This window comes from Onychostoma macrolepis, chromosome 01, assembly GCF_012432095.1.
Source record: "Onychostoma macrolepis isolate SWU-2019 chromosome 01, ASM1243209v1, whole genome shotgun sequence".
Taxonomy (NCBI): Eukaryota; Metazoa; Chordata; class Actinopteri; order Cypriniformes; family Cyprinidae; genus Onychostoma; species Onychostoma macrolepis.
In genome coordinates this window covers 33799829-33818268 of record NC_081155.1, presented here as the reverse complement: position 1 = coordinate 33818268, position 18440 = coordinate 33799829, and the positions used below count along the sequence as shown (strand labels likewise).

At 35.9% G+C, this 18440-nt stretch overlaps 1 protein-coding gene across 1 annotated transcript in view; it reads right to left on the bottom strand.

The window, feature by feature from the left end:
* Nucleotides 1-16205, bottom strand: part of mtnr1aa (melatonin receptor 1A a) — a 50697-nt gene extending 34492 nt beyond the window's left edge. Inside the window, exon 1 of the mRNA XM_058776067.1 lies at nt 15751-16205. Within this exon, the coding sequence (XP_058632050.1) occupies nt 15751-15934 (184 nt within the window). The 5' untranslated portion in view covers nt 15935-16205. The remainder of the gene's footprint in view (nt 1-15750) is intronic.
* Nucleotides 16206-18440: the final 2235 nt, after the last annotated feature.

Genomic DNA, 18440 nt, shown 5'->3' with positions numbered 1-18440 from the left:
TGCTTTTCTAAACGCCTAATTAATATGCCTTAGTTTTTATGAGCTGAGAGAAAACAGGAAATCTATTTGATATTGATGTGCAAGACAAGTGTGAGACAGAAAATGTTATTTTAGCTTCTTAGATATCCTAGATTCTTAGAAAATAATTGGCATAAAATACTTAGAAATGCATTTAGGGGGGGCATAGTTAAATGAACACACATGTTGACTATGCATTATGATTGGATAAGATAGATCCTGACTTTATGAATGTATAAATGTTGAGTCAGATTGTTTTCCTCTGCAGCCAACTTGAATGACAGCTATGACTGTTGACCTTTTCTTGCAAGAAATATATCTTCAAAAGGCTTTCTGTCTCATGTCTTTAGAAAACTGTGTTAGATTAATCTGTTAATTAGATAGATCATTCTGTTGTAAGAAAAAACTGCAAGAAAAAAACAACAACATGAAAAGCAACTTATATTTCTGGCTTGTACAAAAATGTCCATGTTGAGCAATTCTGAATCTTTACAATAAACATGAAGGGAAATGGGTGATGTCCGAGGATAGGCCAGTGATGAGGGGTATGTAGGTCAAAAGAACAATAGAACTCTGGAGGTCTCTTAGTATTGTGTTGTCTTTGTTAATGGCTTCAGTAATGTATCTCTAACCTATGACAGAAACGATTAAAAAGCCATAGTATCTCATAGTCAAGCTACCAGTGAAGGAGAACAGAGGAAATGAGAGAAAATGAGCAGGAGAAGAAAAATGCAGACAACCCTGCACGGCCTTTGAGATTCACAGCTACAGGATTATATGACCTATTTCTGACTTTAATTTAGGGCCACTCTCATCATACAGCCTGTGAAAAATAAGCCTCCTCTTTCGCTCGGTCTCCCTCTTTTTCACATATGCAATTGTTTCCGAAATGACAGAGAAACTAAATAACAAGAGCACTTGACTTCAAAATATGACTTCAAACATTATGGTAAAATAGAGCTATTGTCCTTTAGCTCTTTGAAGCTTTATTTATCATCCCTTTCTCTTCCTTTCATTCTCTCTCTAACTGTCAGACTAGAGTTAGCTACAAACCTGACTGTGTGCATGAACATTGGTGCTGTACAGCATGTGCGCTCCGCGCGAGGTCCTGAGACAGGAAGAGATGGATAAATTATTGGATAAAGGGATAACGTGCGCTCTCACCACAGTTTGTTCGCAGAGTGGGTGGGATGGATGAGAGAGCCAAACTGATATTCATGTGCAGACAAACGGGTGTTTACTGTGTTTGGATGCACTTATCCAATATGCACTTATTCAATAAATAACTGTAATGACACTGTAAAATGTACCTTAATAGCTCACTAAGATGGGCTTTTGACCAAGAAGTTATGAAATTAACATGCCATCAAATTACGCAAGTATGAGTGCTCTTCACAGATCATGTGCACAAATGTGCATGTGAGCATTCAGGCAGTGTGTGGGCACCGTACTGAGATGGCACTCAGTACTGAGGATTCTGTCGAAAGACTGGCGTCATTACATTTTTGACTTCTGAAATCCCTACCAGAAATAAATACTAGAGATAAAAACATCCGCTTTAAAGGGGTCCTATTATGCTTTTTCACTTTTTCAATTTTAGTCAGTGTGTGGTGTGTATGTTTGGGCATAAAAAGATCTACAAAGTTACAAGTCCACTCCAAAGGGAGATATTCTTTTTTTTTTTTTTAAATCCCTTTTCAAGAACTACAACGAACGGATCGTTTGTACTACAGCATTGTTTTCCAGTGTTTGTGATATCACAAAGCGGGCCATTAGAATATCATTCAAATAAATCCCGCCTACCTTACAATAATGAATTATTGTAAGGTAATTATTGTTGTACAGTGTGACAAAAATTACATTGTATTGATGTGCGCATGCCCAGTAGCGCCATACGTATCCCTTCTAGTCTTAACCGTTTGTGCCAGGCTGGGGAGAGAGGTGTTGTAATAATGTAAATTATGTGAAAAATAATGCGTTTTTCGAACCACCAAGCATGAGAGCATGTTCTAGTGCACCCCCAAAACAAAATCAAGACTTTGTAAAAGAGCATAATAGGACCCCTTTAAATAAGGGTGCATTCAGTAGTTTTCTCATTTGAATAGTTGAACACATTAGGAAATAAATTGTGTTTTCATGTCATCTGAATGGCACATACTCTTATGAGATGAAGACTGCACTCATAACAGTTTTGTAAATGTAATTACAGAAATTAAGTATGTAACTGCATGCAGGTATTTTTTTTTAAAATATAAGTACAATGTAAAGACATGTATGTACACAATAAGTGCATTGCATTAACTGATTAACTTAAATCTAAGTACATAGTAGTTAAGGGCATCTTGTATAAAGTGGGACCCAATTGTATATGTTGCAGGTCACCCACCAATGTATTTTGCCATGTTGAAATGATGTGCCCAGCAGTGTTTTACTAAACATCAATGAAAATCCTTATGCTACTCACTTTAGTAGCTTAGCGTTGAAAAAAAGACACAATGGAACATACTTATTATCATGGTTTTGCAGTGGAGACAATAGGAGAATCAGTAACTGTAAGGCGGAAAAAGGAAAAAACTTCTGAAGCCAGAAAAAACTAAGACAGACGAAGACAAAAAACAATGCAAACATTGGTACAGCATCGCAATGTGGAAAGATTTGACTGAGAAAATCCTAATTTGTGATGCCCGAGTTGCTTCTTTTTTGTTGGACATGTAAGGGAATTAATTTTTTGTATACAATCATGTTTGATCCATATCAATAGTTAGTAGCGCTAAAGGCACTGTCTGTTATCTATAGTGTAGCGAATAGTGTAAGAAGCACACAAAAGTCACAAGCAGCTTTCAGTTGGTCTACATGGAGAAATTTACATGACGAACTGATACAAAATCTGTGTTTGGAAATCTTTCACCCTTGTGCAAAATTTCCAATCATTGGGGTGAGTTTGATACAATGGAAGCACATTGTGACTAACTTTAATGTATAACAAAGAGTGTCAGAAAAAAGTCAAATGTAACTCACTGATAATTTTCCCAGTGTGTTAATTTAATCCCAGTTGGTGCTGAAAACCAACCAATATTTAAGCGGTTTCAACAGTAAATTAGAGCGAACATCACTGAATCGGTCACTACGTCCATTTCATAAAAGTAAGCCATTATTTATTGCCATTGTACTGATTTCTCCCAAATATTAATTAAATTATCTTCTTAAAGTGCTACAGAAAAAAAATGTCATATGGGTATGGAATGACATGAGGTTGAAAGATTAATGACAGAATTGCACGTTTGGTTAAACTACCATTTAGGATCCCTTTAAGCAGAAAAGAGGAGATAGAGAAAGTTATTAAATTCATTACATTTTGATTAAAACAAACATGCTTTTTCCTTTGAACAACATGTACTGGTAAATCATGCACATTAAGTCCTGAATATTATCTGAATTCAATTCAATCTCTCTATACATGCTTATGAGATTGTGTTGATGGAAAACACTATTGGAAGAGCTCCACTTCAGATACACGTGTATGTGTGTATGTGTGTACACATTAACTTCCTCCAGCAGCAGGAGGGCACAGACTGAGAGTGATGCACACAGACAAAGATGTCACAAAGAATGAGCACACCCCAACCAAATATGTCTGAGTGAGAGAACGAATGGGAGGGAGAAGGGGGTCATAAAGAGGTAAAAAGACAGAAAGAGGCGGATAGGCACAGATGGAAGAGGTGGGGGGGGAATGCAACCCAAAAGACTGAGAGAGGGGTCCTGAGGACAAGTAAACAAGTGTGCATCAGAGAAGCGTCTCTGCACGAACACATCGGACTATGTGTTACCCGTGTTGTGCCTTTTAAAGAACATGTTTTGCGATGCCCACTACAGGCATGAGTGATTTCAGTGCCTTTCATGTTGACTGCTTTTCGGGTCACCGTCTCTCACCTCTAGTGGCTAGTACACACACATGTATACATGTGCGCATGCACACAATTCTCAACACACTACCCCCTATCCATTAGCAGAAACACACCCGCTCGCTCACAGACTCACACACTGCTCCATTAGCTCCACTCACACTAGACATACGGTATAATTCATTCATGTCACATCTAACGGTAAGGAAGTTCAAAGCTTAATCGCAGCAAGCTGCAAATTGCTTGAAAACAGCATCAATAATAGCGGGAAAAATGATCACACTGATCTTAGTGATGTGGAGCAGACCATTAAAATACTGTATGGGTCAGAGAACAGGACTCTGGAGTTGTTTAATTAACTTCCCAAGCTGACATGCTTATTTAATCCTTGAAAGTGGTAAAGGTAAACACATTTGGCTTACAAATGGGATTACAGAAAGCATCTTTTGTGAAATAGAAATTTACACTATTACGGTTTTTAATGTATTTTTGATAAAATAAATGCAGCCTGAGAATAGAATAGGAGAGTTCTTTCAAAAAAACAAACAAAAAAAAAACACTGATTCCAAACTTTTACCATTCATTTATATTTGACAAATGAATATAAAATTTTATTTTACATTTAAACTCCACCTAAACCTATGCTTTACAAGCCAGCAAAACGCAACACAACTGGATTATTCTCATTATAAATCAACAAAGCATCTTTTACACTGTATATATATATATATATATATATATATATATATATATATATATGTGTGTGTGTGTGTGCAAATATATTATATATATATATATATATATAAATATATATATATATATATATATATATATATATATATATATATATATATTAGGGGTGAGTGATAAGACCAAAATCTTATATCACAATACGAGTCATTTTATTTCACTATAACAATATATATATATATATATATATCACGATATAGTTATAAATAAGAAATGCTACATACAGCATATAAAGAAATCAAATGTATAAAAACACTGCATTGTCTTCACTGTGTAAATTAAATATACATCTTCTTATTAAAGTTACAAAAGTGATTTAGTTAGATTTTCTCTGTTTTGTTGTTTGAGTAACACGAATGGCAGACAGCAGGAATATTAGACCGCTGTCACTTTAAGAGTTGCCCGTATCCAATATACTGTTACACGTGTTTTCTTCCTCAGCTGTTTGCTTTCACTTAAGAACTAAATTACTGTGGTTACGACGATACTTGCAAAGCTTGCCATTTTGACACACAAATGTGTGTATTTACCCATTCAAAGCCTATAAAGCGGCAAAAACAGCTCCATTCACCCTGCACTCTATGAGCACCGTCTTAATTTGTATGCGCCTCTCTGGCAGTGCTTAGTAACAGTCTCTTAAACAGCACACGCTGATAGTGAAATGAGTTCTCTTTCGCAGCTGATTGCGTTTCAACGGCTTAAAATCGCTTTTTTTTTTAAACCACAACGCTTAAAAACGCGTGCAAACAATAGGTTGTGACCGGTATATTGCCCACCCCTATACATACACATGTATTCACATAATATTCACATATTTTAATATTACATCTACAGATAAATGCCAGATAAACCTGCTTGTTAAATAACAGCAACTCATTCAACAAGTAAGAAATGTGTAGCTTAAGAAGTAGACAGATCAAAACAAAGATGAAATTAATTTGACCATTTAGAGTTGAAAACAAATTGTATAAATATAAATACAGTAACCATATTTATTATTAGTGAACTATTTACAATGCATATTATACTTGTATTGCTAATGGTCTAGTATAATGTCTAATGCCTATGTAAAAACAACATTTGGACACTTAAAAATATTCTGTTGGTTGATAATCAGTCGATCAATTCACAATGATAACAACAAAAATCAATTAATGCTACATTTCTAGATGAGAGAGCACGTCAGTTAATTGTCTAGAAGAAAAGTAATGAAAAAGTAAACAATGTACCATAAATAATTACATATTTAAGAGTAACACAATAATGTAACGTGACTTTTAAAACTAATGTTTTCAATTAGTGATCTTTATTGGAAGTGCTGCTCCACGCACTGACTGTCTGTCTGTCTGTCTGTGTGTGTGTGTGTGTGTGTGTGTGTGTGTGTGTGTGTGTGTGTGTGTGTGTGTGTACTCATATATATACACACTCATCTGCATGTGTGAGACAGAACACCTGAGCTCTACAGGGGGTACAGATGCACATGCACATGCAGATGCAGCCGTGTATACAAATACAGACACTTGAGCACAGCAGGATGTGACAGAACAGAAGCACACATCACCAACTTCCTGAAATTCACCATCCTCTCGGCTTATTATCGCTAACAATGGTTAGAATAGAAAGACAGGGGAAATTGACAGATCGAATGCCCTATATATCCCTCTCCAAACCGGAAAGGGCCTGTAAGCACAGAAGAAATAATAGTTACAAAAAAAGACAAATCAGCATTTGGTCACACTTTATTTTAATGTCCAATTCTCACTATTAACAAACCATTAACTATGACTTTTGCCTCAATAAACTCCTAATTTGCTACGTATTTAGTAAGGTATTTGTTAAGTTTACGTATTGGGTATTAGGGATGTAGAATATGGTCATGCAGAATATGTGCTATATAAATACTAATAAGCAGCCAATATACTAATAATAAGCATGCTAATAAGCAGCTAGTTAATAGTGAGAATTGGTCCCTAAACTAAGGTGTTACCCAGAAGTTATATGATGAGGTTTCAGCACATGGATGTGATTATGATTCCTACTGTGATGTTCCTCATGCTGTTAATTAGCAAATGTGTACATGCTGAGGATAACCACATGTAAAGACAACAACAGTGCAGCAGGTAGTAAAGCGAGATCTAAAGACTTCATATTTTCAAAAGACTGAATGCTTAAAAGGAATAGTTCACCCAAAAATGAAAATTTGCTGAAAATGTACTCGCCCTCAGGCAATCCAAGATATTGACGATTTTATTTCTTCATCAGAACAGATTTGGAGAAATTCAGCATTACATCACCTCTGCAGTGAATGGGTGCCATCAAAATGAGTACAAACAACTGATAAAAACACCGCAATAATCCACAAGTAATCCACACGACTCTAGTCCATTGATTAATGTCTTGTGAAGTGAAAAGCTGTGTGTTTGTAAGAAATAAATCATTAAGGCGTTTTAACTCTGAACAGTAATTTCTGGCCAAAATAGCCCACAGTGCAAATTAATGCTTCATCCGGTGAAAAGTCCATCCTCTGTTCTTTCACATCAAAATCATAACATATTTGTTTAGAAAAGATTTGAACTGTTCTTGTAAACAGTGCTTGATCTGTACATATTACTCTCCGTTTTAAAAAAAAAAAATCTTGTGGATTACTTGCATCACTTGTGGATTATAGTGATGTTTTTATCAGCTGTTTGGATTCTGATGGCACCCATTCATTGCAATGGATCCATTGGTGAGAGAGTAACGTACTGCTAAATTTCTCCATTTATGTTCCAATAAAGAAACAAACTCATCTACATGGATCGAGGGGCAGTACTTTTTCAGCTAATTTTCATTTCTGGGAAAACGATTCCTTTAAGATCTATCTAGGAAAGCAATCAAATTTTCACACAGAACAGGCAGTGTTCCATCCTTGGAAGTGGATTAAAAATTCAGCTGAACTGAAATCACTTTTGAGTTTCTCTTAAACGCTTAAGGTTACGATATGGTTAGTGGGGCACACATGAGGAAAGAACTGAAAAGTTTTTACCTAAAATGTGCAGAGGGATCAGACTCATGGGGGCATGAAATGAGAGGATGTTTTTTACAGTAGAGTGCACTCTTACTTTAACTCTCCCTTGAAACACACTATATGCTGGTAAAAGCTTAACGAGTCAAGATGGGACAGTTACCTTGTTCAGCTTATTGCCTAATGGAAACACATTAGTTTCCGATTCCTAGATATCTCAACCATAATATTAAATGTGGATTTTTATGACAACTAGCAGATTGTAGATACATTAACCTTCAAAAAAAGAACATACTAGGTAGAGGTGTGCGATATTGAAAAAAAACAAAAACAAAAAAAAGATATCTCAATAGTTTTGGGGATTTTTAGACAATTAGACAATATTTTGCCGAGTGTGTTATTGTTCTGATATCTGACTACCGTGGACAGCTGCCGTTTTTGATATTCTTCATATTCTGTGTGGTCAGTGATAGAAATTAATCTTTTCATATAAATTTTAATTCATTTTTACCTTTTATGGGCAATTTTACCTTTAAAAAAGCCATTTTTTCCTAAAAGTGCATCTTTTGAATCAAATTGTTACATTTAATCAGTCAATTAGAATAATAAGACATTTAGGCTGTTACCAAACAAATGAAACCAGTATCAACAAAATTAATCTTTGCAGAAGTTGCATCTGAAGTGGCATTTACACACAGTGTTTAGATGTATTTGCACACTGTTTAATGCAACTCAGAGGGACATGGAGTGCAAGTTAGTTACAAAGCAGTTACAAATGCATAATGTTTTGATATTTTAAACACAAAACATTGAATACTGATATTTGAAACTATTTTAAAATGAAAAGATACTTTGAATGTGAAATTAAAACCGCCAGTAGGTGGCAGCAAGTCACTGTTAACAAGCGAGTCATTGCGACTGAACCGAATCATTTAAACGGTTGATTCATTCAGGAACGAAACCGCATCATCATGTTGCTCAGAGATGCAAAGCAGTGCTGTAGCTGTTTGGAATTATTTTTCGTTGGCGAAATGGAGCAAAAAATATGGTATCTAAAACGTAAGTCTCTAAATATTAACTTATTGTTTATTGAACTGTTGTATAAAATCAATATCACATTTGTAATCATGTTTATTTTTGAAGAAAAAAAAAAAAATGGCACTCTTCATGTGATTTGAACCATATGAAATGATATATATACACATGCATTTTCTGCCCCCGTATCTTGAATTTTGTGATCATTCTTAATGCATTTTATTAGACCGAATCATGCATTGAAAGAACACACTCTAAATGTGATCACGCAAGCGTGCACTCCGTAAGTGTTCTGTTTGGTTTTTGCAAAATACTCGATAATGTCAAATTGCACATCGTTAAAACAATAATTATGATATTAAATCGCAGACGATATATAATCGCACACCCCTAATACTAGGGTGTTTTAAACAATTCAGCCCACTTACAATGTATAAATGGCACTGCATTAGATCAGGGTTTTTCAAACTTTTTAATGTCAAGGACATCCAAGAATGGTGATCCCTTTGCAAGGGCCCCACTTCCTAAAATAAATAAGGCAGCTACATTTTTTTACAATATGTTGTATATATCGACAATTTTTAAAAGCAAATTATTAAGATGTATTATCTGGAAAATGTTTACTTTGTGTGAAGTTCACTATTAAAGTATTATTAAATGTATTAATCTAAAACTTTTGGTAACCACTGTCCTTCATAGTTATGTTTCAGTACAAACACATATAGTAACCAAGCAAGAATCCCCAGTGTGCTTCCTTCCATGTTGAGTGTAAAAACCTCTCTCAAATCTCAAATCCCCCAGATTGTCTTTTTTGAAGCCAGTCCCTCTCCTTTCTCCACTGGACAGGGCTTAAAGTCAAAATGAAACGGAAGTAGGCTGCTGTTGGGATCTTTAATTCTTTCCCTTAAACTCAGCACAGCAGCACACGACCAGTGGTGACCCACCACCGCAAATCCAATTCAGTCCACAGAGAACTATAAACACCAGGGTTTGGGCAAGTAATTAATTCCTTTCGGACTTTGGAATGTCTTCGAAAAGGATATCACTGCGATCATCTGGACTAATTCCTTGGCTAAACGTATTAGAGACAGCAAATACTTCCCACAATTCACTTACAGTACACAGCCTTCATCTGCCCCCACCCACGCACCAAAATGATACAATAATAAACAACCACAGTAATGAATAGCAACAGCAATGTGAATGAAACAATGTGTTATGTATATAAATCCAAGCCACAAACCAGCAAAGAGCAGAAAACAGACGGGACAACAAGAGTCAATACAAACACAGAGTAATCTGTGACAAACAAATTATATCAGGCTTATGGTGAATACCAGTGGGAGAACACTGTCAACAACTCAAGCAGAAATGAAGCGAATACAGAACATCTAGTAAACCAGTCATCATAAATTTACAATACAATTCAGTTACCGTATCAAATACACACACACACATTTGTTTCCATGAATTGTGGGGACGTTCTATATAGACTTCTATTTTATACTGACCAAACAATATTTTTTTAATCCCCCAACCCTAAACCTAACCCTTATGCTGGGTGCACACTAAAAGATTTTTAAAATCTTATAAGATCTTCAAAATGTGAGCGACCACAAATATAAGGAAGAAAATCCTAGATTTAACTGTTTTGCTCCTACACTGTAAAAATGATAAGTTGACTTAACTTAAAAAAATTGAGGAAACCCATTGCCTTAAAATTTTTAAGTAAATGATCATTTTAAAAAGGAATTGTCAAGTATTTTTTTATTATTATTTACTTAATAATTTTAAGGCAATGGGTTTCCTCAATTTTTTTAAGTTAAGTCAGCTTATCACTTTTTACAGTGTATAGTGTGTGGTGTCCCCATCAGGATTTTTGATCGTAAATATTCAACATGTTATTCATGATGCCTCCGACATTCTTCCGAGCAGATTCAGTCACTCTTAACTCACCTCACCTCACACCACAGGAAAATCTGATAAGATAATCTTTAGAATCAACAAGATAATCGGGACATTACCTAGGATTGTCAGAAGGAGAGAAATCTGCCCAAAATCAGCCTGATTATCTTGTGGTGTGTACCCAGCATAACAGAAAACCTGTTTGCATTGTTACACTTTCAGATAAACATCATTTACTATTTTTAATAATTTTTTTCCCTCGTGGGGACTGCAGGCCGGTCCTTACAATGTCAAATTTCAGTGTTTTACTATCCTTGTGGGGACATTTGGACCCTACAATGTATTATAAACAAGAACACACACACAAACCAACAAGCTCAATACACCGAAAATCACTAGTGGCACCATACCAGTTATGTGTTATTAAAGTGGACTCATTGTGTCAGATTTACTTCATTTTAGTATTTTATTCATATTATTTTTACTTTTTTAACAGAGTTTAAACAGGAGTGTAGAAATTACTTCAAAAGTGTGGGGGGGGGGCACATTTTAAATCTCATCAGCCCCATTTCTCGCGTCACTTTACTATACAACAGTTTTAGATGGCTTTTTTAAGAAGATGCATTTATATGGGATATCATTTGAAAGAATAACAACTGAATCTCTATGAAGCATCAGTCAATCAAATATTTCTTATAATATATCCTAATTAGAAAAAACGAAATGCTGTTGCTACCATACATGAACAATTTTTTTCATATTAAACAGAACTAATTATTTAGAGAACTGCTGGTGGTTATACTTGAGACATTGTTGGTGGTGATGCTTGGGTCATTCGGTGTTTCTGTAAAAGATCCTATGAGGTTTAAGATTAACAACATGTTACAAATTCATCACTCATATCTACACTGAAAGTCTCTGAGCTGCAGCAATTGAAATACTTTTTTTAAAGAAATTAATACTTTTGTTAAGCAAGGATGCAATAAAATGGTCAAAACTATCATTAAAGACATTTATGATATTACAAAAGATTTCTATTTCAAAACAAATGCTATTCCTTTTAACTTTCTATTCACTAAAAAATACTGATTTATTTAAAAATATGTCCTTTGCAACTTTCTGTATTGCTTTCAACAAGCACAACAGCTGTTTTCAACCCTTTAATAATAAGAAACTGTTCTTCAGCACAAAATCAGCATATTACAATCATTTATGAAAAAAAAAAAAAAAAAACGTGACACTGAAGACTGGAGTAATGGCTGCTGAAAATTCAACTTAATTAGAAAACATTTATTTTAAATTGTAATATTTCATAATATTGCTGTTTTTTACTGTATTTTTATCAAATTAATGCAGCATTGATGAGCATAAGAGACATTTATGTTCTTACATATATGTATATGACAAATGACTGACTGAAATAAATAATGATTTCTTTGCTTTCATTGCATTGAAAACATTGAAACTTGTGGTTGTAAAAAAGGTTCAAAAGCATCTTCATCCAACTAATACCACACCGTATTCACTCCACACAACTCTCTTCACTCAACAGAGGTAAAAGTGTGTTTGTGAACAGCAGCACCAATTGTACAAATACCACTCTAGCGTAAACCTGAGCTGTGTGCTAAAGCCTGTGGGTTGCATACAGTAAGAGCTCTCCACAACTACACACACACCACACACATCCTCTTCTGACCTAAAAACAAGGCTCTGGTCGCCCGCTAAACGTACAATGAAGAGAGAGAGAGAGAGACGTCCCAGATTATGGGTGAGCACTGCAATCACACAGGCCGTGGGACAGCACTCCTCCCCCAGCACACAGTGTCATTCATCTGGCACTAGAGGACAGCCATATGTCCAGCAGTTGTGGTGGCTGCTTCGATCATTCTGAATTCCAAGGAGGGACTTTGTGACTGGAAGCCTCAGCTGTCTCTGTGGTAGTTGTTCATTGTGTGTGTTTTTTGTGCATTTCTTAAGATGTCAAGCCAGCCCAGCAGGTGCAGAGTGGCCAGGGGAGTCCACTGTAAAATGTTGTCCCTGTTTTGTCCTGCTCCGTTTGCCTCTGGGCTGCAGGACAAAAACCAGGTGTGACTCCAACATACAAGTAGCACCTTTAAGTGAGACAATCCACACTAAATGAAAACAGCAACTGCCATTTATAAATATGTTGTCAGATTTATCTATCAATCAAAAAAAAAAAAAAGTCAAGTAGGAAGCTAATGTGACTTTTTAGTGTCTTTTAAAAAAAAGACATGAGCTCTATTTGACAAACTACATTATTTCTCCTATATATAAAGTGCTCAAGTACTCAGATACTTAAGATTTGCTTAAACATGTAGGGACAATCAATGAATCAAACAATAAATCAACCAACCAATGAATATGGTACTGAAAAGGAACAACATCAATCTCTCTTCTAAACTCATGTTTTGTCATAAATTTGACTAAATTAAATTGCTTTAATTGCAAATTGAAAAGTCAAAGAGGGTGTATAAGATACAGGTATTCCAAATAAGCCCACTGCATCTTTATAATGTAAATGGTTCATTCATATATATATATATATATATATATATATATATATATACACAATTTATTTGTTTATTTTTAAATAAACACTTTTTATTTTAATTAATGTTTGATGAATTGGCCTTACTTATTAAATAACTCTTGATCATAAATGACTAATATGGATTACAGACATTTTCTAGCATCCATTCAGCAATAACTAAAGTTTTTGCCAGGATGTTTCTTTAAACTTATCACAGTCTCTCTAACCTGTTCTTACATTTTCCCTAATGAAAAAGTTTGCAATCTCTCTGACACACTCTTTTCTCCAGAAGAGCAATTATCCAGTCTTCAACTCTCTGTCTCAAGGGCTTCCTATCATTACCAAGGAGTCAATAACACTCTTCCTACCCACCTGACAAAAAGTTCAAATTCAGATACATGATATTGATTAAATACCAAGAAATTATCAAATCAGTTTGCATTTGATTTATTGACCTCTTAAATTATGTAGGTTATCACTACTAATCCAGTTTCATCACTGGATTCTTGTAAAACAGCATCTGTGGATGGCTTCTCAAGCAGTAAATTATTTACAGTTAACTAATAAATAGCTTCCAGATTAGCAACATTATCCCAAATAACTCAAGTAGTAAGTGTAAATGCAGTAACAAATGCGCATTTGCTGTGAAACAATGTCTGTGGCACGGGTTTATCAGTATCATTTTATCTATGTGCTGCATTGCGTAAGCACGTGTATATTTGATTCGTTTGATTGTTGTGGATTAAAATCAAACAGAGGATTAAAATTGTCATACCAAATGAATGAAAGCAAGAATCACGTGTTCCCTTGGCGAACTAGAGACGCACATGCGGCAAGAGCGGTCAGCGCAAAGGCGCACGGGAACTGACAGTGGAGAGCGCGTGAACTTGACGCTGGAAAAGAAACAACCTCCACCTGCACGCGAGCAGGACAAACTTGAGCGCGTAGATATTCGTCGCGCTCTTTCCATAAACTTTCTCCCAACACACATTTAATGAGCGCCTTGGAAAAATGTCAAGATCCACAATGTGGGTCAAAGCTTAATTAAATTGAGTCCGCTGTTTTTCTAACGAGTCTATATGAGTCACGTTTTCCTGTACTTATCTGCTAATATTCAGATCTTGGACAGGTTTCCTGTTCGTGTGTTATTTTCCCACTCTGTGATTGACAGGACAAGAAACACAATCCCATGGCACATCGTACTGATGTGGACAGATGAATGCCAAAATAAACTGCCATAAATCCGGCACAGCACGTCAATCAAATCCAACGAACGTGTTCATTTTCCCTAATAGAACAAAACAGCCTCTCTGTGTTCAGATCAGAGTTTACAGCTCGGATGTGTGCCTAGACAATCTCACAAGATGAAACAGCAAAAGAGGGGGAAGACCCAAAGCACAGCTGCTGACAGGTACACAGATATGGAGTCCACAAAATAATTCATTTAACTCGTTCGGCACTGTATATTTTCCATGCAGGGAGACAAATATGTTCACAATCATTTTAACAGTTATTAATGTGTAAAATCATGGAATTAAAAGCATCATACATAATAAACAGAGATTAGAGATGTCCCTTGCTGAAGGGTTCAATGATAATGGCCCTTGGATTGCCTTCTGTGGGGTTCAAACTTACATTTCACTGACCAGCTCAGGTTTTTTTTTCCTTTTTTTTTTTACCACTGTGCCACACCACCTGCAACTTTGGTGGCTTAACAAAAGAAATGTTGTAGAAGTTTTGATAATGCATAAAGAAGTGTATACTGCTGTTGCTGTTACAGAAAAATGGTTTTGAAAGCAAAATAATAACCTTTGTCAGACACGATCTGAAAGGCACTCAAGTGTGATGGAGATTGGGCAAAATGTGTAGCAAGATTACCACTGAAATCATCATATTGTTTACAATAGTACACATCTTTTGTTACAATAGACATCAGAGTTCACCATATTTTATATTATGACTTGACTTACTAATGGCACCTCACAGGTTCATTTGAAAACAGAAGGAGTGATGCAAGTTTAGTAACAAAATTCATCCACAAAACATGATGTCCATATTAAATTTAAAAGTAATGTTATTAACAAGGTGTGTTTATAAGTTATTCAAAAATTAGATGCTAAGTAGGCCCTAGCTACATGTCGTTAATTGGTACTAGTACCTTGTATTTATAATTACACCGTATCTGGAATGTAGCCTATAGTGTAGAATCAACCAAATCAACGTTTTATTTGCTAAACAAGGTTTTATTTTCTACATTTGCAAATAGTCGTGCGTAAAACATGCACACGTTTTAAATTTAAAGTGCAATTTGAAACTAATTCTGCAATAAATTTAGCGTTAAGGGGAAACACTGGTTTACAGATTTCGACACAGCACCTGCGATGCGATTTCAGGGAAACACAAACGCGCGCGTATATCAGAGATGTTTGCGCGCTCTCCTTTCTGATTCTGTCTGGAAGTGTTTTTGTTTGGTGTAACGTTATCCCCTTGTCTTCACGCTTTAAACGCTAAACATTTCAGCAGTTAATGTGAAATAAATGGTGACACGCGTGTCAAACCTGTGCAAGCTCGCGCGCACAACTCACCTGCGTTCCGAAGTTTCTTGTTTCTGTAGACGGAGAAAATCACCAGCAGGTTTCCTAAAATATCCACCACTATAGTGAATATGAGGAAACACCCGAGAGTAGTAGTGACCCAGGGCGGCCGGTGAAGTGCTTGCTCGCTAGGGTCCAGTGCAGAGCTGTTCAGAGAACTCCCATTCATAAACATTGTATATCTTCATGAAACTTTTCTCAATCAACAAAATAAACCGTGTAGTTTAGGTGGCGCGCGACTCTCCGGTGGGATGTCATCTCTTCGTGAGGTCTGGATAAGTTGCGAGCCCCGGACAACTTTCCTCGGTTCTCTCGTCGGGGCTTTCGTGTGTCGGGATCTGCACTTTTATGGCTATGTGTGCACCCATCACAATGTTATTACATGACATCCACGGGCAACTTCAATAGCTCCTGTGAACATGCGAATAACTGCAGCGTTGTGTGTGCTGCCACCCTGTGGTCGTCATCGGTAATGTTGCCTTCATTCACCCATTTCATCTGTTTGACACCCCCTTTTTCATCCCTTCATTCATTATTATTTATCTGAACTAAAAGAAGCTTTAATTATGTTTTCATCGCTCCATTCAGGAAAATGTAGGATAGATAGATAGATAGATAGATAGATAGATAGATAGATAGATAGATAGATAGATAGATAGATAGATAGATAGATAGAAAATACAGCCTATACAAACTAATTTTAACCCTAAATTAACATAAATTGTCATAATTTGGGGTATTCAGTTTCTGCACAACTAGATGAACTACAAAAATAAAACATGTTTTCAAAGAACCTTCGCAAACCATTGTGTGTCACGACTCAAACATCACAAACAGAGCTCATGGGTTTATAAAAGTGAAGGCGTGTATCAACACGTAAAAACCGGTTAGTTTTAATAAAAGGTCGGACATATTAGTTTAGCATAGGCCTACCTGTTTGGAAGAAATTCTGCAAGTTCGTCATATCGATTGAAAATCAAATATTCCATCAAATTCCTCAAAAACACTGCCGATGTTTGTGTCTGTGTATTTCGGCAAGTCTGTGCATTTTGACTTGCACTTCTGTAATGGCATCTGAATTGAGTGCATTACTGCCTGTCCACTTTTCCTTCAATGCTTCAAGAGATCTACCTGCGAAGCTACCTGAAAAACTATGCGCAAGTGCACCTTTAAAGGATGGTCACACCAAATGTTGATTTAATTTAGTTAATAGAAGTTAATTGAGAAAGAAAATCTATTTATGACATTATTTTTGACAGCATTTTTACACAAGTGCCTAAAACTTTTAACTGTACTGTGGCTAACGTTGCCAGTTCTTCTGGATTTAGTCTGTCTCAGTTTGCTCTGTTTCTTCATGTCTTTCCAGACAGACTGGATGATGAGAAGATCAGATGTGGAGATCTGTGTGGAGCACTGGCTGTTGTCATATATATATATATATATATATATATATATATACTATATATATATTATGGTATACTGAGAGCGTCCATGAATTTTTATATTATTTACAGTATTTATATTGATTTTCTTTATTTTACGTTTTATTTGAAAGGTATTTTAAGTGTACATCTTTACTTTGTTTGCTTGTTAAGTCATGATGTATAAGAATACTTTTTCCAGGTCCAGGCCTCAGTATGAAGATAAAAGTTCGGATCATGATTTTTCACAATTTGTACCTGGAAATGGTGACATGTGATGTCAGACTTAACATCTGAATAAAATAATGATTGAAGTGCATTGGACAGTGATATGGTGAGAGCAAGAGGCAGAGGATTCTATGACGGCACTCATACAGTCTCATCCCCTTTTGTGACTGTAACCTAAATACTTAAAACGTCTCAAGGAAAGCAGACTGTCTCCTCTCCTTCAGTTCAAAAACTTGAGCTTGTGATGTCCCATCAGCACTCTACCCCCAGCAGAACTCAGATGTATCCACTGTTCAAGCAGCCTGTCAGCCTCAAGCCATTACGATGCAATTTTAATGCAGTGCTGCGCTGCTAATGGCTCCGGTCGTGAAAGCAGTTAATTACAGTGTCTCTCTGTCGCTCTATCTCTCTTTCAACTGTCAGGTGGTCTAAAGGGAGACTTAACTGTGAAAGATTTTTACATTTACACTGAAAAGACTAAGCGTTAAACTCATGCAAAACTATTTGCTCCAGTTTTGCAGAGAATGAGATATTCAGATAGTCCTAAAGTGGGAAAGTGAAGGTGAGGGGAAATGAGAGATGAAATGTCGTTGGCCAGTGTCACCGTGTTAAGAAAAGTACAATTTATATTTCTGTTAAATCTTGCACTCAGTGTCAGTGTTTGTGGTGTTTGAAGTCAGCATGAATTCAAAAGAATTCACTTTGTTCACTTTGAACCTCAACAGAAAGATGCAAAGACAACTTTGTTTCACAGCATTAGTTAAAGGTTGCATTTAAACTGCACTTAAATCCTTTACCAACATTTTTCAAAAGCATCTTGGATTGTTTAATAGATTTTCTTATGAAATTAAAATCCATAAAAATATGACATTTTAAATGTGTGACAATCTACAATATGTATGTAAGCATAAAAGCTATGAATTAATAACTACTGTGTGGAAAGTTATTATACTATTATTATACTATTTGAGCTACACTCAAATAGTAGAGCATGGCACTAGCAACGCCAAGATCATGGGTTCGATTCCCAGG